At 40.4% G+C, this 22461-nt stretch overlaps 1 protein-coding gene across 1 annotated transcript; it reads left to right on the plus strand.

Moving 5' to 3' along the window:
* The first annotated feature begins 493 nt into the window (after nt 1-493).
* Nucleotides 494-20824, plus strand: tbc1d9 (TBC1 domain family, member 9 (with GRAM domain)). Its single transcript, XM_077525599.1, has 23 exons — nt 494-857; nt 942-1117; nt 6341-6451; nt 7078-7196; nt 7834-8062; nt 8249-8510; nt 8577-8784; nt 9237-9443; nt 9532-9687; nt 9766-9916; nt 10751-10965; nt 11046-11163; nt 11736-12021; nt 12090-12219; nt 13221-13319; nt 13462-13530; nt 13768-14008; nt 15214-15279; nt 15357-15443; nt 15658-15726; nt 16241-16344; nt 16555-16731; nt 17810-20824. The coding sequence occupies exons 2-23, from the start codon at nt 997-999 to the stop codon at nt 18263-18265; spliced, it is 3681 nt and encodes a 1226-aa protein (XP_077381725.1). The 5' UTR covers nt 494-857; nt 942-996; the 3' UTR covers nt 18266-20824.
* The last annotated feature ends 1637 nt before the right edge of the window (nt 20825-22461 follow it).

Below are 22461 nucleotides of genomic sequence, written 5' to 3' on the forward strand. Positions count from 1 at the left end.
CTCTATGGTTTGTTGGGAATTAATTTTATATATTTTAAATTAAATTCAATCATTACCTTTTTTTTTAATTCTATTATTGCATGCAATTATTGTTTTAAAAAAAATCTGTACAAAAATGTACATAGTACGTGTAGCATGTGTATATTATGACATTCTCTATAAATTTAATATACATCAATCCATACATTAATGCCTTATTTCTGTGGTTATCATTAGCTCATAAATTTGTTAGCTTTCTCATTAAAATAATATTGTCATGCATGTGAACTTGAGAATTTTGTCAAATATAGACAATAAATTGGGAAAAAAAAGTTTTTGTTTTTTTTTAATTCACCCGAGGGAAAATGTATTACTACATATTTTGCATAACTTTTGGACGAGGCTTTTATGATATTCCCGCCTCTTGGCTTTTGCCATCACGCGAAGTGTACGGCTTGTGACGTCATATGTTTTGCCTAGTTTGTGACGTCATGCGTAGCGCCGTCAAGGAAGGAGGAGGAAGCGGGAGGGGAGACGAAGGATGGTGTCCGCCGGACAGCGTCATTATCATTCGGCTTGACTCTCGCACTTCGACTTCGCTGCTGTAACAAAACAGAAGCGTATTTTATGTATTTTCTTTTTTTCTTGGAGTTGTGGCGGGATGAAGACCGAATCTCTTGGCTGTGCCGTGTAACGAGCGTCGTCGTGGTTCCGCGCACCTGCCACGGAGCCGGAGCACAACAAAAGCGTTAGAAAATGGCTGCGACCCTCCAAGAAATAATCATCGTATTTTAGCCTTCTTCTTTTTCATCGATGCTACCGAGAAGACAACGAACGCCCTGTTCGTTGTTTTGTTGACTGGGACCAACAGGCAGCAGGTTTGTTATTTTTTAATTAAGCTAGGAAGTTGGCTAACAGCAAGCCCCCTTACCTTTTATTTATTTATTTTTCATTTTTTTCAGAGATTATAGTAATAGTGGTCCATGTGGCCTTAAAAAAACGACTGCAATCAACATCATGTGGGTGAGTCCCGAAGAGGTGTTACTGGCGGGCGCCCTGTGGATCACGGAGCGGGCCAATCCTTATTTCATCCTCCAGAAGCGTAAGGGCCATGGTGGGGAAGGCGGAGGACTGGCTGGTAAGAGACTTTATTATTATTATTCACATTTACTAGTTCACAGTTGTACTCGTAAACGTGTACTAGCTTAGTTGATGCTTTGGTTTAAAGCCAGTGTTGTTTTTTGTGCCCTGGAAAAATGTGTAAACAGTTACAATGGAGTCATATAGTCCTATAATTAGTCCTATGAACGTATCCAAGTGCAGACTGGACTTTGAAGAGGACAGGGTGGAATCAGGGGGCCACTACCGACCCCCCCCTTTTGCCCACCTTTTGTTCTTTTAGCACCTAGTTTTCACACCCCTTATCTATTACAATGGAAGCATAATCAGTAGCAGGGTGTAACAAAAAAAACATTTAAAAGATGTAAGTATCAATTTAATCATTTCCACTTTAAAATATAGGAAGACGTGTCAAATTGTTTTTTAATTGAGAGGTATATGCCACATTTACAGTACTGACAACTGACAAGTTAATTCATATGTAGGCTATGTACAATGAGGGCAAGAAACTTAATCGTAATTAACTCCAACTGAGCTATATACCATATCGTAATAATCCCACTGAATTGAACCGAATCGAATCGTTCCACTTTAAAATAACCCGTCCTTGAATTGGAGCCACCCCATTTATCGAGATATGTGAATTGAATTGTCTTTTACTGGTGAGATGCACACCCCCTAATAATTATGCATCACTTGGAGGAATTTAAGTCATGGATCCATGAGTATTGTTTTTTTTGCGGCGCTGTATGTTCTGCTCATGAGGCTCATTTTGGAGCCTATTGTTGGCAAATCCCCACTCATAACACACCTCAGATATAAGGACAATCTCATAAGACAGTCGGACATTTGACGTCTTTGATGGGGCAAAATCGGGACAAAAGTGTATTCCAAACATGGTACAGTATTCTACAGTAAACCACCTATGGTTTCTTATATTTCATCCTTTGTTAATACCACAAAGGACTTTGTTTGCTTCTCGCATAAGACGCCTAAGATAAGATATGTCTCTTCATAAATGCGATGAAGTTAAATAATCGTTTTGACTGTGCAAAAATTTGTGTAAATGTGCGATTCGTCACAGCTGCAAGGCTTGAAAACGGATCAGGAAGGGCTTTTAAAAAAAGGGAAATGAATATTTTTATTTGTATTTTTTTTACAGCTGTTTCCATTAGATGTTTATTTGTGTATCTTAGCATCACATAGGAACAGCGTGACAGTCACATGACCCGTCAGCTTTTGCAGGTGGACTTTAAACGTCACTGAATCCCCATTGTAAAAGTAAACGTTTTTAGTTGAAGTGTTGTGCAACGTTGATTTTCATCAGGAGAAGATTCCAGGAGAAACCAAAAATGCCTAAAAGCAAGAATAGCAGACGTGTTTCGGCCTGTTTACAAACTAAAATGTCCTGACAATGCAGACGCTTGTGTGGTCGAAAAAACAAAAAAACAGTGAATCCACTATATGTATGTGCTTCATGCTGAATCATTCAGCTTCTTCTTTTTCTCGCCCTCCCTCTTCCCTTATTGAGCTTGAGCATCACAAACAAGGAAGGTTGCGGGGGCAGGTGATGCGGCTTTAGGTTTCACTTCCTGACGTCTCTTTTCCCTTGCAAATTAGCTTATTTCAACAAAGCTTTTTTTTTTACAATCCAAATTTGCTTGTGCCATTGTTGTCCTGACTCTTGCCCCCAATTCAAACGACTTTGAGAATCAATGTGACAACACACTCCAGATTAGATAGCATTGAGAAAGTCAATAAAAAGCATCGTTTTTTGGGGGTTTTTTTTGACACCATTACCTCTCTTACACATGTGGACCTTTGAATGACTGGGATTGCTTTCTTACCAGAGTGGGACTCAAAACAACAGACAAGCCAACGTTGCAAAAGCTTCTTTATACTTGACGCATAATATGCAGTTTGTGAACAAAGTCAGGAAAAACTAAAGTGAAGTGGAACTTCAGTTTCTGTCAGTAGATGGTAATGGTACCACGAGTAGTGTTTCCCTATGTGACATCACATACTTTACTGGCCTTCAGCCTGGCGGCCATTATTTTGACATTGGCATTTGTATGTGAAACTTTTCAATAACTTCCCACTCATACCAGGTCATAATGTAAAAACGTTTTAGGCGATCTTTCCAATCCTGACTTTGAATCAGACCCAATTTAAGTGTGGTCAAGCAGGAACGATTGGCTGCTGCCAAATAGATGAAGTTCCAGCATGTCTATCTCTTTTGCTCAGATAAGTGAACCCTGTTGCTTTGTGCTTTCTCGTTAGTGAGTTTTTCTTCCTCTTGATTTGTGTTGATGGTTTGAAACACTCTGGACACCAACAGGAACTGGATTGGTCTGAATGTACTGAATGAACAGTCAGGTTGTATAGTTATTCACTCATTAACCTTTATTCTGTTGCTGACCATTACTTTGTACAGAGTGAGATGGAATTGTTACGCCTATGTCCAGATTTAGACATATTAATGTACTATCACAACTAAGTTGTGCATTTTGCTTACCACAGTGTGTTGCTGTGTCATGAAACGTCATTTTGTTTGACCTGAAAACAGCAATTGTGCATTTCTAGCCTTAAAGTGTTTCGAATAAATCCTCCCGAGTCTCTCGCTGCGGCGTGCTTGGCAGTGCTGCTGGGGGATGATGTCATCCTTATGTAAAATGCTGAGCTTGCTGGCTTGCACTGTGTGCCAGTTGGCAGTGCAATAACGCTGGCATGAACGACGTGCTCTTCTTTTATGCACACAGTTGTCAGCACTAGCAGGATGCCACATTTTATGGACCCATCTTAAAGAATGTTTATTGGATTATATGCCGTCGACTCTTCAACTGCTCTCTCTTACTATAGGACTCAAGCTGCCCTTTTTGTGCCTGTTTGATCAACATAACAGTTTTCTAGAGCAACCCTATGCCAAGTTTTACAACAGTCCTCAGACACTGCCCTATACAATATGCTTTATACTTGAATAAGCAACTTCCATATTGGAACATTGTGTCTTTTCAGCCTGCAAATTGTGCCTCTTATGCCAGAAGCTTAACGGACTCGTAATAAACACTAATAAAACTGCAATTGGGCCATAAACACAAGTCTTACGCAACCTGGCAAGCTGCCATCGACACAAAAAAATCACTGGAATCTGCCATTTGGTGTCCACTGCTCTCTATTTATTCTAAGTAGCATCTTGGAACACTGCGTCTTACAAATTGTGCTTCTCGAGTGAGTTGGATTTATTTTTAGCTTAACGGACTCCAAATAAAGCTCAAACTCTGAAATAGAGCATAAACACATCTATTACAAGCTGGCAATATACACAATACTTTGGTCCAGTCTTATTTATTTCACAATGCGAGCAGTTATTCTGGGTTGATGTAAGTAAGTCTAAGCTTTTTTTTATTTTTTATTTTTTAAGACATTGTCCAATAACAAGCACGCAACTCCAAATGTTACGTGAAAGATGTTTGTTTTTCATAGGATAGGAACTTAAATAAAATTGAATCCAGGTCCAGTCGTGCATCTTTACAGCGACTTTATAATTGACTTTGATGGTAATGATGTGTGAAAAATGGAACATGCAGAGTTAAAAATAAATAAATGAAATAAATGCTTCAAGGTAAGTTAATTTGTTTTGCTCTTCCTAAAACAAAGCACTAATTATAAGTACAAGAAAACACAACTTATCACATGGTTTCAAAGATGTTTGAGCTCGTGGAATGAATAAGGCTTTTGGGGATATTGAAGCCTTTTGGGCATAATAAGTCGGGACATTTTCATGTTACATCACCAAAGAGGGGCTGTTATCACACAGATTGGTTTGTTTGTGTGCAACTTTTACCCTGTTATGATGGGCTTTTTTTTCCCCTCAGAATTTACATGTATGGTGACAAGCCTCACCAGAAATGTAAATGTCCAACATTAAGAAATGGGTTCAACATCTTTAAGCGTAGGGACTGTCATTAAAAAATAGTCTGCTAATTCGACTGTTTGTCTTTTCAGAATATACGGAAGTATGTTGAACAGATTGTAGTTTACATTTTGCTCTGAGACGTCTGGAATAGGCTCCAGCTCCCCACGACCCTGAGAAGGATAATTGGCATAAGAAATGGATGGACGCATAGCATTCCTGATTTAATCTATATTTTTTGAATGTTCTCTTTGTTGGTTTTCATTCCTTTCAGCTTTGTGGCAATACTGATTGCTCTGCTAACTGTAGTGGCGATATCAAAAAGTCACACTGGATTATCTTTTTACCTCTCCTTTTACAACAGAACCTTAGCAGACTCATTTCTAACGATGCCCCCAGGCAGTCAATAAGTCGAAAACCCGCTTCAATTTACGGAGCATATGACAGGAAGTGCCCATCTAATTTGGCTTTTGTTCTGGCGCTTTCTGGCAAAGGATGTAGAGGGAAACTGAAGAAGCGAGACAAAAAGTCAAATGACTGATGAATATCTCCACAATGAAGAGATTGTGACGCATTAGAGTCGCACGGAAGGATTAGAAATAGAATCGGAAAGTAGTAGTGGAGAACATATAACTTGTGTGCAGGAGCATTTCTTACGGTCTGCCATGCAATTCTGAAAAAAGTGTAAAGGATCTTATTAAAACTTATAGTGATACACCCTTGCTGGGAGAAAAAACGACTACCTGGTTTAATAAGAGCATTGTTACATGTGTGGGCTGCAGTAATCCTATGCTTCATTATAGTCTAACACGAAATTGGGAAACACTTGAATTGCTTATCCAATCATAATCCTTTGTACATGTTATGTCATTTATTTTGTGGAGTCATGCCAACTGGCCAGATACATACAATACTGGCAACAACCATTTTAATGCAACATATCTGGTTACCAGAATCAGCTGGCACTGTTGCCATCAATGAGTACTGTATGTTTTCATTGTACTTCTTCAACACGTAGCAATAAATGCCCAGAAATCAACTTGCTTGTGTCAGCCAATTGCCTCAAGGATGTCCTTTTTCGAGCCCATCGATTTAATTCACGTGACGCACACCCTTATTCTGCCAAAAATGGGACTGAATGCCCGCCAAGCAGTCTTCAAGATGAAGGCGATCAAACCTGTTGACTGAAAAAGGCCACACAGTTGCTGAAACCTAATTGTAGAACGCTTCAGCATTTCATTTATTGACAATCTACTACTTTGTCTGTTGATTTTTGTCTTTTCCCATTGGCTCCCTTGCCTAAGCACTGTGTTTTGTGTGTTGTCGCAGGTCTATTGGTGGGGACCTTGGACGTGGTCCTGGATTCAAGTGCCCGGATGGCTCCCTACAGGATTCTGTACCAAACACCGGACTCTCTATCCTACTGGATCATTGCTCACGGTGCGTAAACGTCAACTCAAGCAATTTAGGGTGACAGCCGCCTTTGAAAGGAAGGATCCGAGTCCGACCCCCAACCTCCCACCCAAACCAACCGCTCATACATCTGCCACCTATCCCGTCGTTTCCCGTGTGTGCATTTGAATGCCACGCATGACATCATGCTCTGATGGATGTTCAAGAGCCAGATAAAGAATGAGAGAATTTGGAGTTTGGTTGACTTTTCCTGTGTTTTGCAGGTGTATCACTGTATATCGTCCAGGGAGCTAGTCACCTCTTAGTAACTTTCACTTAACTGGGAGGACTTTCCATAAGAGTTTTAACTCTTTGAGTGCGTCTGTGCAATCTATCATTACATTTTTCTTCGGATATTATCTTATATTGTTGACTTAAATATTCGCCCCTGTTCTTAATTTCTGTTTCCTGAGGAAAACATGGCGCCTTCGTTCACCAGGGAAAATCTCCCAGACAGTACAGATGTGTTGAGAGAGAGAGCGGTTGAGTGGGGAATTCCTTTTATCGATGTAGTATGTGTAGAAAGCAAAACAATTTAGATATCGCTGCTTGTCGAGGTTGCTAAGTGGTTTGCTGTTGAAGCGGGAACATTCACATGTCGGTTTCCTCCTCAGGAACATCGCGCAAAGAGATCACGGAGCACTGGGAGTGGCTGGAGCACAACATGCTGCAGACTCTCTCCATCTTTGAAAATGAAAATGACATCACCACCTTTGTCAAAGGAAAAGTCCAGGCAAGTAATGAACACAATAAAAGCGTTTACAATTACTAGTACTCATACAGTGTGCCCATGAAGCCCCAAAAAAGTTTGGTTTGTTTTTTTGTCCTTTGTGTACGACAGTATCGTTGATAGGGACCCTTCACATAAAAGTGTTTGTACAGTAGTTGTCAATTACCACCTAAAATAAGGTTTATATGTACATTTTTTAATTGTTTGTTTAATCAGTTATCAGAATTGTGTTCTGCCAATTATCAAAATCAGCATCGGCTTCAAAATATCCATATTGCTCAAATAAATGTGTCACTTTCCAAATTATAATAACTTAATCACCTCAGCTTGTGAATCCGTGCCTTCTCAAATGAACCACTCTTGTCCTGTCTTAAACAACAGCTTGGAGAGTGGCTCCATTACATGACCATTATGAGGCGTGTCTAGTAGAAGTAACGTGGTTGCGGCGGGGTCGAGTTCCTTAGCCACATCAGCGTTTCACTGACAAACAAAAGACCATAAATATTACATTAGTAACGTAAAACAGAGCATGCTCGAAATGCCTGGCAGGCATAAGTAAATCTGCTGTTTACAATACGCAGCCATCTTGCTCGACCTGAAAATCAATCCCCTCTCTCTCTGTGTGTGTGTCGCGCTGCAGGGCATCATCGCCGAGTACAACAAGAACCACGACGTGAAAGAGGACGACGACACGGACAAGTTTAAGGAGGCCAGCTCCAAATTCCGCAAGCTGTTTGGAATGCCGGACGAGGAAAAGCTGGTCAACTACTACTCGTGCAGCTACTGGAAGGGCAAAGTGCCGCGGCAAGGCTGGCTATACCTCAGCATCAACCACCTGTGCTTCTATTCCTACCTGCTGGGCAAAGAAGGTTGGTGCTAGATGAGGAAAAAGGGTCCTGAATACTCTTTGACACCGTTTTCTCCAAAAAGCATTGAACAATGAACCCTCTTGGCGAAAGTCACTGTAGTATTTTGTTTATTCCCATTGACTGCTTCCAACTTTGAAAATGTCCGTAATTTTGTAACCCTTTTGTTCACTCGTTTGTGTCTTTCAGTCAAGCTGGTGGTGCGCTGGGCCGACATCACGCAGCTGGAGAAGAGCGCCACCCTGCTGCTGCCCGACGGCATCAAAGTGAGCACGCGCAGCCACGAGCACGTCTTCTCCGTCTTCCTCAACATCAACGAGACCTTCAAACTGGCCGAGCAACTGGCCAACATCGCCATGCGCCAGCTGCTGGACAACAAGGGCTTCGAGGAGGACCGCTCGCTGCCCAAGCTCAAGAAGAAGTCGCCCAAGAAGGTGTCGGCCCTCAAGAGGTGACTCATTTGGACGCTTTCTTTTCCTGTTGTACTTGATGCGTGACGTCTTCATTCTTTCTGCAGGGATTTGGATGCCAGAGCCAAGAGTGAGCGCTACAGGGCGCTCTTTCGTCTGCCCAAGGATGAAAAACTGGACGGGCACACGGACTGCACCCTGTGGACCCCCTTCAGCAAAATGCACATTCTGGGACAGATGTTTGTGTCCACCAACTACATCTGCTTCACCAGCAAGGAGGAGATGCAGTGCAGCCTCATCATTCCGCTCCGCGAGGTCAGTCAGGCAGAATAAATACGCAGGACACTTCATTAGGTACACCTGCACGGTCCTGCACTGTAACGAATTGACTGTCAAATTTACAAGAAATAACTGGGAATAAAGTTGCCAGTTAATTCTTGAAAATATAAAAATAAAAATATAAAATGACATGTTGTGTATTTTATAAAAATACTCTCATTATTAATTTAGAGTAATTATACTTTATTAATACTAAATACATAAACCTGAGGATTATGCATTTACAATAAATGGGCTTTATTAGACTAATGAATATGTATCATATAAGGTTTATTTGGTAGGTCTGTGTTAAAATTAAAGTTAAAAAAAAAAAGTAAATGAGAATTTGTCATATACAAAAAAATATATATATAAATCTACGCTTGAAATATTTCTGTGAGTGTATTGTATCATATGCAAGATTCCCTAATACAAAGAATAACTTTCAGGTAACCATTGTGGAGAAGGCCGACAGCTCCAACGTGCTTCCCAGTCCTGTTTCCATCAGCACCAAGAACCGAATGACTTTCTTGTTTGCCAACTTGAAGGACCGAGACTTCCTGGTCCAGAGAATCTCCGACTTTTTACAGCAGACACCCTCCAAAAGCTGCCTGGAGCGGGAGCTCACCAACAGCCTCAACAGCTCCGACGACGAGGTGAAAGCTGATTTTTCGGCACCTGATGGTCCTTGCTCGGCGTTCCGCATCCTGAAGATGCTTTTTTTTTTTCCCTTGCACGTTGTAGGTTTACGGCTCGCTGCTGTCCAGCAGCCCGCAGCACAGCGTGAGCTCGGAGGGCGAGCGCATCTTCAACCTGAACGACAGCAGCGTGCCCACCGCCTCGCAGGCCCTCATGACCATGTACCGACGCCGCTCGCCTGAGGAGTTCAATCCCAAACTGGTGAGACAAAAATTCCACTTTGATTGTTAGACTGTATTAAGATGTCTTGGTGCCTCTGACCTACACTCGTGTGCCCAGGCTAAGGAGTTCCTGAAGGAGCAGGCCTGGAAGAACCACTTCACCGAGTTTGGCCAGGGTGTGTGCATGTACCGCACAGAGAAGACCAAAGAACTGGTCCTCAAAGGCATCCCCGAAGGCATGAGAGGAGATCTCTGGCTACTGTTCTCTGGTGAGCTCCAACAAATCAATTTATCTCGCCTACACACACAAAAAATAATAAAAAAAAATAATGTGAGATAATATTTGTCATGTTTGATGTGGGACATGTCAGATCTTTTGATAAGTGGACATGCATTCTTGCATGTCATGGTCAACAGTGAAGAAGAATAGAATGGAAATCAATTTCACTCCACTGATAAAGCCGTGAATTTGAATACAAGGCAACACAGTACCATCAGTGTTAATATAGGGGGTTCTCTTTTTACAACTGAGTTTCATTGCCACAAGGGTGACGTAATCCAAATTTGTCACTAAACCTCAGCTAACATAGTCGCAGTCATAATTAAAGTAACTGCATTAAACAAGAAGTACGATTGGGAACTGAGCTTGGCTTTTCGTGCCGTGTGACAATGTATCCTAAGCTTCTGTGCAAACCGGTTCATAACCTTAAAATGCCGATTTTCATGACCTTTGCAAACCACAAACTGACTCCCTGGAGTACTGATCAACTCTGCAAAATCCCCGTAGCATTGAACTCATCAGTCAGAACGCGAACAACAAAACCCTCGAGGAGAACAAGGGTCTTCTGTATTCATTTCCGTATAGTCAGGAGACTTTTTTTTTTTAAAGGACAATGCACATTAATCAATTTAAAAAGTAACTGTCTCGTTCGTTTTACCTCCCGGTTACTCAGCTGTGCAAGCACCCAATCATATTGTGCCTTGCTTTGAAGTCCCCTCAAAAAATAAAACAGCGCAAGAGGGAACGACTTACGACAGTACATTTACGCTAATCAATGATTGCCTTTGTTCTCTCGTGCGCTTGCGATCTCTGGTCTTGTCAGGGGCCATCAACGAGATGGCCACCAGTGCCGGCTATTACGAAGACCTGGTGGAGCGCTCCATGGGCAAATACAACTTGGCCACCGAGGAAATCGAGCGGGACCTCCACCGCTCCCTGCCGGAGCATCCCGCCTTCCAGAATGAGATCGGCATCGCCGCCCTCCGCCGGGTCCTCACCGCCTACGCCTTCAGGAACCCCAACATCGGATACTGTCAGGTACCGTGCTCAATATTCGCGTAGTGGTTTGAAAATGAGGTGCAGCAACTTTTTGTGTTGACATTTTGATGACATCACAGGCTATGAATATCGTGACGTCGGTGTTGCTCCTCTACGCTAAAGAGGAGGAGGCCTTCTGGTTACTGGTGGCGCTTTGTGAAAGGATGTTGCCGGACTACTATAACACCAGGGTTGTAGGTGAGGATGGAAACGTAGTACATTTTGCCTGTTTTCCCAAAGCACTTGTATAATGCTGGCTAATTTACTAGCTCGTAGCATAGAGTCATAGTCGCCACTGTAATTGTGTGTGAAGTTGTTTTTTTATCATAGAGATGAGAGAAAATTTTATGTGAAATACTTTTACATTCAAAATGTTCAACATTATCTACTGACAAAAAAAAATATACAGGGGTAAAATAATTGCCCTGACTAAAACTAGACAAATAAAATTGTGTTTTGTTGGACTAAAATAAAAACCAAAAATGCTAGCTTGCTAGTCGACTAAAAGTTGACAAAAATGGCATAAGGTTGACTATGATAAAAACTAACAAGCATGAATGAAACTGGACTAAAATTGAGACTAAATCTAAAAGTGCGATCAAATTAACACTAGTATGCAGGGTCAAACTTGTAGAAAATATAACCAATAAATGAAAAAAACAAACCACAATGGTCATTGAAATGACATCATACTTTTGTTGCTGTCTATCAAGCCATTCTGAAGCCAAATGATGCCACAAAGCTTGTTTTCGTCCATGTGATGTTCTCAGGAGCTTTGGTGGATCAAGGCGTGTTCGAGGAGCTGGCCCGCGAGTACGTGCCTGAGCTGTACGACTGCATGCAGGACCTCGGCGTCATCTCCACCATCTCGCTCTCCTGGTTCCTCACGCTCTTCCTGTCGGTCATGCCGTTTGAGAGCGCCGTGGTGGTGGTGGACTGCTTTTTCTTCGACGGCATCAAGGTGATCTTCCAGCTGGCGCTGGCCGTGCTGCACGCCAACATCCACCAGCTGCTCGGCTGCAAGGACGACGGCGAGGCCATGACGGTGCTGGGCAGGTGAGAAGGGGACAAAGAGGGGCGAGCGAGGTGCCACCTTCTTGTTATCTAACATTTGCCGGTTGTAGATACTTGGATAACGTGACCAATAAGGACAGCACCTTGCCACCCATCCAACATCTGCATTCTTTGTTGACGGACAACGGAGAGCCGCATCCAGAGGTGGACATCTTCAAACTGGTCCGCAGCTCTTACGAGGTATTTCATAACACGGAAAGCGTTTGTCTGGTCTTGTTGTGTGAAGGTATTCCGTTAACTGACTGACCCTTGTACAGTTTTGTATGTAGGTCTGGAGAATATCCCCCAATGATGGATGGGGGTTCAACTGTCTATAGAAAGTAGATGGATCCAAGAAAAAAAATAATGGCCAAACATTAAAGGGCCATAATCTTCTGGCTGATTAATTGGTCAGCCCTGCTAAAAAGTGAAACACAACGGAACCGTATAGGCAGTGATTATTTTGTGTACCACTAGAGGGAGCTGCTGTACCGCTAGTGGTACTCATACCATACTGTGAGAACAAGTGACATAAGATACAGTATTTGGTGTGAAGTCTAAAATACTTTGTGATCAACCCATATGTCGAAGATGGGAAAGACTCGGTGCGGTTTTGTAAATCGGCTACCAAATGACCTTACCGTATAATGAGCGTAATGTCCTGAGCAGAAAAAAAAAATCCAGGCAGCTAAATTAGCCTATAAATTATGCTAAGTGAGGAATTCTTAGTTGAGGCTTGGAACTTCCCTGAGGTTTAGAAATATCTTATTCAACCTATATTATATAATACTTTTACGCCAACAGATTACAATCAATGACCTGAACTGAAACTGACCAATTATGTACAGATGATTGTTGAGCTCAGGGTCATTAGTTGTTAAATTAGCCATTAGTCTTGGAACTATGAGAATTCCCAAGTACAATATCAGTGCAATGCTTTGCAATGCAGAAAACATTATTTTATTTTGTTACTCTTTGTGACAAGAAAGAGCATAAGTCATCCGTTGTTCTGGAAAGAACGTTAATGTGACATACACGGTTGTCATCAGACAGCGACTGGACGGCTTAACCTTTGCATGATGTTAAAATTCCTGCAGATTTTTCTGGTCACCACCCGTGCTCTTTTTTTTATATATATATTTATATATATACATATATATATTTTACAAGCAGCCATGTTTCTCGCTTTGTTCTGCTTGAAGAAGTTTGGCTCCATCCGCGCGGACGTCATCGAGCAGATGCGTTTCAAACAGAGGCTGCGGGTCATCCAGACCATCGAAGACACAACCAAACGCAATGTGGTAAGAAAAACTCTCCAGCCAAAGGTCTCATTCTTGTGCATGTGAGTTTAGATCGGCGCGTGACAAAAAGGTCACTGGAGTCGCTGGACAATGTACTCTTTCTTCACAACTAACATAATCTTTAATGCTTGCACATTTCTAGGTCAGGACTATTGTAACGGAGACGGCATTCAGCATCGACGAGTTGGAGGAACTCTTTGTCCTCTTCAAGGTGGGTAAAAGGGCAACCTATCAACATTTGAGTTCATTATTAAGGTCATCAGTAGTTAGTTCATCAAGAGACGGATAAACTAATTTCAACATGACAACAAATCACGTTTGTTTATCCTTTTTGACAAAAGCATGTCACTAACATGTTAATAAAACATGGGATCTGTTTCAACTCATGAAAAAAAATCCATAATGTCTCTGTCATATGAAAAGCATTAGTCCTTGTGTATCCTTTCAGGCGGAGCACCTGACCAGCTGCTACTGGGGCGGCAGCAGCAACCCAACGGAGCGGCACGACCCCAGCCTGCCCTACCTGGAGCAGTACCGCATCGACGCGGAGCAGTTCAAGGGCCTCTTCAATCTCCTCTTCCCCTGGGCCAACGGCGCCCACTCCGACCCCTTGGCCGTGCGCTTCTTTCGCCTGCTCGACCACAACGGCGACACCTTCATCAACTTCCGAGAGTTCATCAATGGCCTTGGTAGGTACACACACACATGACTGTACCATTCCACTGTTAACTCATTCACTGCCAGTCATTTTAGACAATTTTAAAATTGTTAATACTCACGTGATATTACATTCAATAATTATATATAAACCGAATCTACCAAGTAACAGAATAGACTCCCTACTTTTTGCCCCGTCCCGTTCTTTTATAATTGACAGTTGAAAAATGTAGGTTTGCCAAAATACAGCCATTTCTCCCATGGACTCTGAAACTGTGTTTATTTTGTATAAAATGGGGCAATGATGTCATCTACCCGTGGTTGGGCATCAGTAAAGTTGTTTCCAAGTTTGATATTTACAGTGGAGCATGCTCAGATTCGCCCCCATTTAGCACCGCTCTAAAAAATACAATTGACAAGTATACTTGTCAAAGGCAGTGAATAAGTTACATTTATTTTTTACTGTAAGGCAGGAATGGGAAACTTCAATGATGGCGGCAGCTACATGACATAAATGCCATTTTAAATTTGGAGAGTACACGTGCATATGTGCAAAATACATGCTCTTAATATACAGTATTTCATTTTTTATTATACATTTGTCAATGCATGTATAAAAGATCTAGTATTCAACAATGATGAAGGGTTTGAAGCAAACAACAAAATACCCACATACTGTTTTTTTGTTGTTGTTTTTTTGTTTTTTTTATATCAACTTACTCAAAATTGTAATATTATTGAGGTACTACAATATGTTTGTCCTGCACATCATTCCAAATCTGAAAAAAATGATTATGTCTATTTAGGCTACTTGTGTTGACCTGGTGCAAGCACAACTAAGCTATGTCTGCCATCTGGTGCTTAATAATGATATTACAATTTAAAATTGTATTGTTTCCTTGCTATCTGCAGGCGATATGAGGGATTAGGGGGAAATAATTATTTTAATTTAGATGTGTAAAATCCTAGAAATGTACAAAAACGCTGATAAACCTCCAATATACATTTACAGACAATTGTGGTTGTGCAAAAATGTTTTTTTTTTTTTTGTATTAATATTAAAAAAATAATAATAATAGTGATTAAGTAAATTCACGGGTGCTGAGCTGCGAGTATTTGGGGGTCTACTGTAGTTTTTAAGTCCTGCAAAAAAATGCTGTGAAACATTATTTTCCATTTTCCAAAAATTGGTGGAGAGGACCCAAAAATATTTTCACATTTTATTGGTGCATTGCAGGCGTTCTGTGTCATGGGGACCTGACGGAGAAACTGAAGCTCCTCTACAAGATGCACGTTTTACCCGGTGAGTGCCAAAAAGTCCAAAGCAATTGGGAAGTGACTTGCGTGCACGCAATGACGATCCACGAACTTGTGTCTAAGAGGTGACCAGCGAACAGGAAGAGCCCGACTCGGCCTTCGAGGCCACGCAGTACTTCTTTGAAGACATCACCCCGGAAACATCCATGGGTAACATCAACACTTCAGCACAAACTGCAAGTCAGGAGTCGAAATAATCGGTCCCATTTGAGTTCTTTTATATATGAAGTTATATTAATATAATGATGATTAACAAATTCAATTAAATAAATGATGAAAACATGTTCGTAATAAATCGATCAACCAGGTATTTAAGGAGATGGAAAGCAAATAGTTCCAACACTTGGTGTCCTTTTCTCCTCAGGCCAGGATGCGAAGAACCGAAGCGAGAAGGACGACGGCTTTGTCAGGGTTACGTTTAAAACGGAAAAAGGTGAGCGCCACACAAACAACACGGAAGCCTCAATCAATCATGGCCAAGAGTACAGTATGTAAAAGAGCAAAAAAAAATAAAAATAGTAAAAAAAAACAGGGTAAAGTGTAAATTGTATTTATTTAAGTAGTACCATAAGTATTTAAAACTACTTAACAACTTTGCCTTAAAAATGGACCTTTTACCTGCTAGCATATAATAGAAAACACCATTCACAGGGTAACATTTAGCATAGATAGCTGGGATGTTAATATTTTAAGAAACAGATATTTGAACACAAGCTTTAATTCTCCTTCAAATGCCAAAACACAATATCTCAACATTCTCTTTTGTATCTGGATGTCACGCTACATTCCACATTTGACAACCAGTTAGCAGAAAACCCTTTTGGAGCACGTTGGCCTATTTAACGGCGTTCATATGACAATTGTTAAGCGTTACGTAATTGTTTGCTGCCCGGGCGCGAATGGACGCAATGTCACGGCAGCGGATGTTTGTGCAAACGTGTTTGCAGTCAAGAAGCTGAACGCTCCCGACTATCGCCACTACCTGAAGCTGTGGAACCAGGACAGCAAGGCCAAAACGGAGCGCACCAAAGATCTCCCCAAGCTCAATCAGGTAATCAAATTGATTTTGGAAGGTGATGAACAGCATGCGTTTTGTGACGCGGTTTGCTTGGAGTAACTGATTTGTATCGGAAAATCGGTTTTGATTTCAAAGCCGTAAAAGCATCAAATTGAACCGTTCCACTTTAAGATGTAACATCCTTGTATCAAGGTACTTGAACTGTCTTTTATTGGGGAAATATTTTCCTGTGTTGCGGTGCAGACACAGTTCATCGAGCTGTGCAAGACGCTGTACAGCATGTTCAGCGAGGACCCCGCCGAGCAGCAGCTCTACCACGCCACCGCCACCGTCACCAGCCTGCTGCTGGAGATGGGAGAAGTGGGCAAACTCTTCTCCGCCACTCGCCGAGACCACCAACTCGGGGATCACTCCTCCGAGGTACGCAAAACGGCTCACCATCCTGACTTGAGCGAGACAATAATAATAATAGCGTAGTGAGAAAATTGGATGTTCAGATCAACTTTGTTTTAGAGCACTTTAACAACAGCTGCTGTAACAAAGTGCTGTACGTAGGATGGAACATTAAACAAACTACACAAATATAAATTAACAAGAAATAATTATGCAATTAATAATTACTAGTAAAAATAATCAAATATAATGTGCATAAGACTGTATTGAATAAAAATAAATAAATAATCAAAATTTTATCCAAGTGGAGACTACGGGCACCAAGGATGTGCTGCAGCAAAATGGAGATTATGGAGAGTAATTTTGTGTCTCCTGTAGTCTCAAAATGTTCTGAATTTCATCCAAGAAGAGACTATGGGCAGCAAGAAAATGGGGAGCTGCAGCAAAGTGGAGACTGTGGAGTATAATACGGAATCTTTTGTATTGAATTCAGAAAGTTTTACTAATTTTATACAAGAGGACACTGTGGGCAGTAAGAAAGTCAGCAAAGTGAAGATTTTGGAGTGCAGTAGTGGACTCCTGTATTCTTAAAATGTTGCTCATTTTACACAAAAAGAGACTACAGGCAGTAAGAAAATGTGAGACTGTGGACTATAATATTGCGTCTTTTTTATTTTTTTTTATTTTACTAATTTTATCTGGAAGGAGACTAAGCAGCAACAAAGCACTGCATCAAAGCGGAGATCATGGAATGTAACGCTGTCTCCTGTATTCTTAAACTGTTAACTAATTTTGTCCAAGAAGAGACTGCGGGTAATGTGAAAATTGGTAGCAGATACTGCGTTTCCTGAATGTAATGCTAGAAATGTTATCAAAGAGGAGACTGGGGGCAGTGAAGAAAAAAATGGGATGCTGCAGCAAAGTGGAGACTGTGGAGTATAAAAACCAGGTCTTGTATGTTGAATTTTCAAAACGTTACCAATTTAATCCAAGAGGCAGAAAGGGAGTACTGCAGCAAAAGTGTGCTTGCAACACAAAAAATAACTTTGGGAACGTGTCCGCTGTATTTCCGTCTCCATTTTTAATTGTTATTTTTCTTTGGAAGGATGACGAGGAGGAGCGTTGCGCAGCCATGCAGGACATCAAGCTGGAGGACGCGTCCCCCAAATCGGCCATGCTGACCTCGGACGACGAGGCCAAGGACGACACGTCCATGTCGTCGTACTCGGTGCTGAGCGCCGGCTCGCACGAGCCCGACGACAACAACAAGCTGCGCTGCGAGGACATCGCCGACGACACCGTGCTGGTCAGGAGCGACGAGGGCGACAAGGACAAGACGAAGAAGAACGGCGGCGGCGGCGGCGAGGCTGGCGTGGACGAGGACTGGGCCATCACCTTCGAGCAGTTCCTGGCGTCGGTGCTGACGGAGCAGCCGCTGGTGCTTTACTTCGAGAAGCCCGCCGACGTGTCGGCGCGCATCACCAACGCCAAGAACGTCCACAAAGTCGGACGGCAAGCCCTGCTGTCCGCCAGTGACTATGAAATCTCACTCTCCGGTTGAGATCGAGACTTTAGTGTTTATACTTGTACGCCGTTTGACCATTTTTAGATGAACATTTACAGTACAAGTCCCAATTTACAGTAATCGCCCACTATTGGCGGCGGATAGGAACACAGCCCTGCCACCAATCTCAAAAAAACTAAACGACTAATTGAAGCCCCATTGAGAAGGTTTACAGTTTCATATAAATGCCACAAGATGGCAACAAAGCACTACTTTGTCAAAAATGAAGCTCCTCAACTCACTTACAATAGTTGCATGGCACCAAGATGCCACAAAGAGGCAGAAAAACACTAAAGTCCAAAATGAACTTATTCAACTCACATACAATTTGGTAGCTTGGCAACAAGATGGTGACAAAATAATGCTTCTATTGCTTTCACCTAAAAAAAAAAAAAAAAGGTTCCAATTCTTCTTTACACATTATCATTGGGGAAAAAAATGCCTTGCATTTTCTGGTTATTAGGGACACACACACACACAAAAAACATCAATTTGAAAAAATATTTCAAATTAGTTGATGAGCTGAAGTTCATTTCCAAACAAATGTCCAAAATGTAAAAACATTCTAAAGTTAGGGTGTCAAACGGATACAGTGGCTTTTAAAGGGTTAACACAAATATAAAGATTTTTAAAAAGCCAATTTTATTTATTTGGCCTGCTTTTACCTTTTAATTCTTTTATTTTTTTTAATAGCCAATTTGATTTATTATTATTTTTTTTAATACACATTACAATGTATGATAAAGACGACACTCAAGCATATTTTTTACATAACACAAAGATTAAACATGACATCCAATTATTCCGCAGGGGGGAAAAAAAAGCTTTTTTTTTCCTTCTAATTTTTAGGATAAAGTTATTACACAGTCAAATAGTCTGCCTGTAATTCATAGTTTATTAATGTAAGCATTATGGGACCAAAAGAAATACTTTCTATCATTAAAAAAAATAATAATCAGCTGATAAATCTGTTACCAGATTTTATTCTGCCAGATATTGGAATCGGCCTTAAAAAAAAAAAAATTTTTTTTAAAAAAAAGTAAAAATAAAAAAATCAATGTTTCAAATTGCATATTTAAATTGCCTTTAGAAACAAATGCACCGGACGTGCACGTGTACCTTCCAATAACAAACCCCCAACAAACAAAATATGAATCTGTGAATAGCGACCCGCCAATATTTGGGCGATTACTGTAATGTCAAATAGTGCAATGAATGTGACCAAAAATTCACGAGTAGAGGTAACGTACTGTAATCACATGTAGTCACTGTACAGTAGAAATGCTATCAGTGTATTCTGTGACTTTTTTTTTTTTCCCAACATTTTTTGAGCCAAGGTACGAATTTTACAATAGAAAAATGTCATAAAATGTACACGCCATTATTATTATTAGTCTTGGGCCACTTTGCTATTAATGTGTCATATGAATGGCAAGAGGTGGATTACAAAGGTTCAATGTACCGTCACGGCCATTTAAATGTTCTGCCCGTCCTTCGCTATACATCACTGACATCAATAGATAAAAACAGAAATTTATCATTTTCAGAACAATGAAGTGAAATTGGAACATTTGGGCACAGGAGATCGTCCATGTTAATGCAACAAATCATTCCTTACTTTGCTGCTCATTATTATTCCCGATCACATCAGAAATTTTGAAGTTCAAGGCTGATTTTTGCACTGCACAAGTGCATGCCACCAACTATTGATTCTTTTTGTTTTTCCCACAAAAGCATACTGAGAAAACCAAGCTGCACGTGAACGCATCTGACAGATCAAAACAAATTGACAAACGAAAGGGAAGGATGCTCGAATGCATTTACTCGTCTTTATCCAAGAGGAGACTATGGGCAGTGAGAAAACGAGGCACCGCAGCAAGGTGAAGACTGCGGACTTTAAAAATGCTGGAAATTCAGTATTTCATTCTCAAAATGTTAGATTTGATTCAAGAGGAGACTGTGGGCAGCAGGAAAATAGAAGCGTTGCAGCAACACTGAGACTGTGGAGTATATACTGGGTCTCCTGAAGAGAATATGTGAAAGGAGACTGGGCGGTCAGACTACGCACTACGGCATTGCATAATACAGGGTCTCATGTATATACTTTGAAAAATTAGACAGATATTCCAAGAGGAGACTGTGGGCAAATAGGAAACGAGGAGCTGCAGTCAAGGAAGAAACTGGATTATGATAGTCAACTCTCCATTGTTGTTGTTTTTTTTTAATCTGAGATAAGACACTAGAAAAGTAAGAAAAAACTGGGACCGAGCAACAGCAAAGTAGAGACTGTGGAGTCGAGGGTGGTTGATAAACAAGAATTATGTCGAAAGGATTTCGTTTGTGTATGCTGACAATGATAAGCAAACGCTATTGCACGGACACACTAAGGTCACTTTATGTGGGGGGCTACAATACAATTCACTTGTGCATTTTGTAATGTTCCCCACAGCATGTTTTTTTGTTTTGTACAATTATTTTGTACACGTTTGTTTTTACGTTGCTTCATTTGTTTGATGCATCGAATATCACTCACATTAAAAAGAAATTAAGACTGAATACTGCTTTTTACACCTTGTGTGATTATTCCTGACCTCATCATGGTTTCCTGGAACTCATCATCATTATTATTATTATTATTATTATTAACTGAAAAATCGTTTCCATCATTGCTGATTTGGAGCCAAACCCTTTGTCCATATTTGTTCAATGTTCTCACCAATCCATACAATTGGTCAGTCTTTGGCTTGCTCTGTTTGACAAATCAATGTGATTGGCTCAACACATTGTCGTTTTGTTTGTTTCCTGAAAAACGATGGCGAGATGGGAGGCGACTTACGTTCGACGCCAGTAGCCAACGGTATGTGCTTCGAAATGAAGGGCTAACATATCATTAACCAAATAGCATAAACGTCTTAGTTTTTTCGAACTTTTTTTGCAAAGAAAAACACAACAAATTAATCGAACAATGAGTGCGAGTTGCCCTCAATCCAACTTTTGTAAATTTCCATAACCTTGTTGATTGACAATTATGCGGAAATGAAGAAAGAAAAAAAAAACACAATTTTGAGCAAGCACATTTTTAACGGTATCTTGACTGTTAGATTAAAAAATGTATTGAACGCTATCAGTCTAAACGCTGTCAACTCGTGTCTGGTGTCGACCAACCACGCCACAACCAACAAATTACTCGAATACAAGTCTGCGATTGAACAATTTGTCCACAAGGTGGCGTTCTTACCGCTTGTACAAGTAATTGTGCTTGCAGAACGTGTCTGGTGGGCAACAAGATTTTTGTGGTTGCTTTTTAATAATAATATTTTATATGAGATAAGTGTTAGTATAGTAAATTAGTAAATTAAAAATAATTTAACAATGATTTGTTCACACATTTGTGTTATTAAATTTTCTTAATAATAAAATTAAATACATTAGTTTATAATTTTGTTTTTATTTTATTTTTTCCATTATACTGTACAAACATTTTCTCCTCTTTTGCAAGAGAGGACTATTTCAGTTTATCAAAAAAAAAAATATATATATATAGAAAATATTTCCTCAATTAACTAACAATACTAGTACAATACTAGTTTTTAAAAACAACAAATATGAAACATGAAAAAACATTTTAAAATGATACATTTACTTTGAACATCATTTATTTATTACTAATATTCCCCCTTCGGATGTTTATTATGTAATGGGTACGATATATTTTAAAATTCATTAGTATAATAGAAAAATACAAATAAATATTTAATCATAAAAAAAAAAAAATCTCACACACGAGTATAAAAAAAAAAAAAAAATCTAAATTAAATTATTTGTTGAAAAAGTAACAAATTATTAACGGACTAAAAAAAAAAAACTAATAAAAATAATCCCTGGCAGTAGTGCGCTGTACTAAATAGACGACGATACGCCGTGTGTATTGAAACGTTATCATCTTACATGTAAATCATGTTTGTCATGGACAGCTGATAAAAAGTCTACACACCCCTGTTCAAATGCAAAATGAGACCAAGGTAAATCATTTCGAAACCTAATCGACAATTAATGTGATCTATAAACTGTACTAATCAATTGAGGGGGGGGGGGACAGCTTTCGTTTTTGAGAGGGGACATAAAAAGAAACAGCTGAGATAGTGTGGTTGCACAAGTGTGCACACCCTCATAACTGGTACGAGGCTGTGGTC

The sequence above is a fragment of the Festucalex cinctus genome, chromosome 6 (genome assembly GCF_051991245.1).
Source record: "Festucalex cinctus isolate MCC-2025b chromosome 6, RoL_Fcin_1.0, whole genome shotgun sequence".
Classification (NCBI taxonomy): domain Eukaryota; kingdom Metazoa; phylum Chordata; class Actinopteri; order Syngnathiformes; family Syngnathidae; genus Festucalex; species Festucalex cinctus.

Excerpts from the sequence above, each read along its gene's own strand:
- tbc1d9 (XM_077525599.1), top strand. The coding sequence starts at position 997 with ATGTGGGTGAGTCCCGAAGAGGTGTTACTGGCGGGCGCCCTGTGGATC. Across the intron at positions 8,511-8,576 it reads AAGGTGTCGGCCCTCAAGAG|GGATTTGGATGCCAGAGCCA; the intron begins GTGACTCATTTG and ends TTCTTTCTGCAG. Across the intron at positions 9,444-9,531 it reads TCAACAGCTCCGACGACGAG|GTTTACGGCTCGCTGCTGTC; the intron begins GTGAAAGCTGAT and ends TGCACGTTGTAG.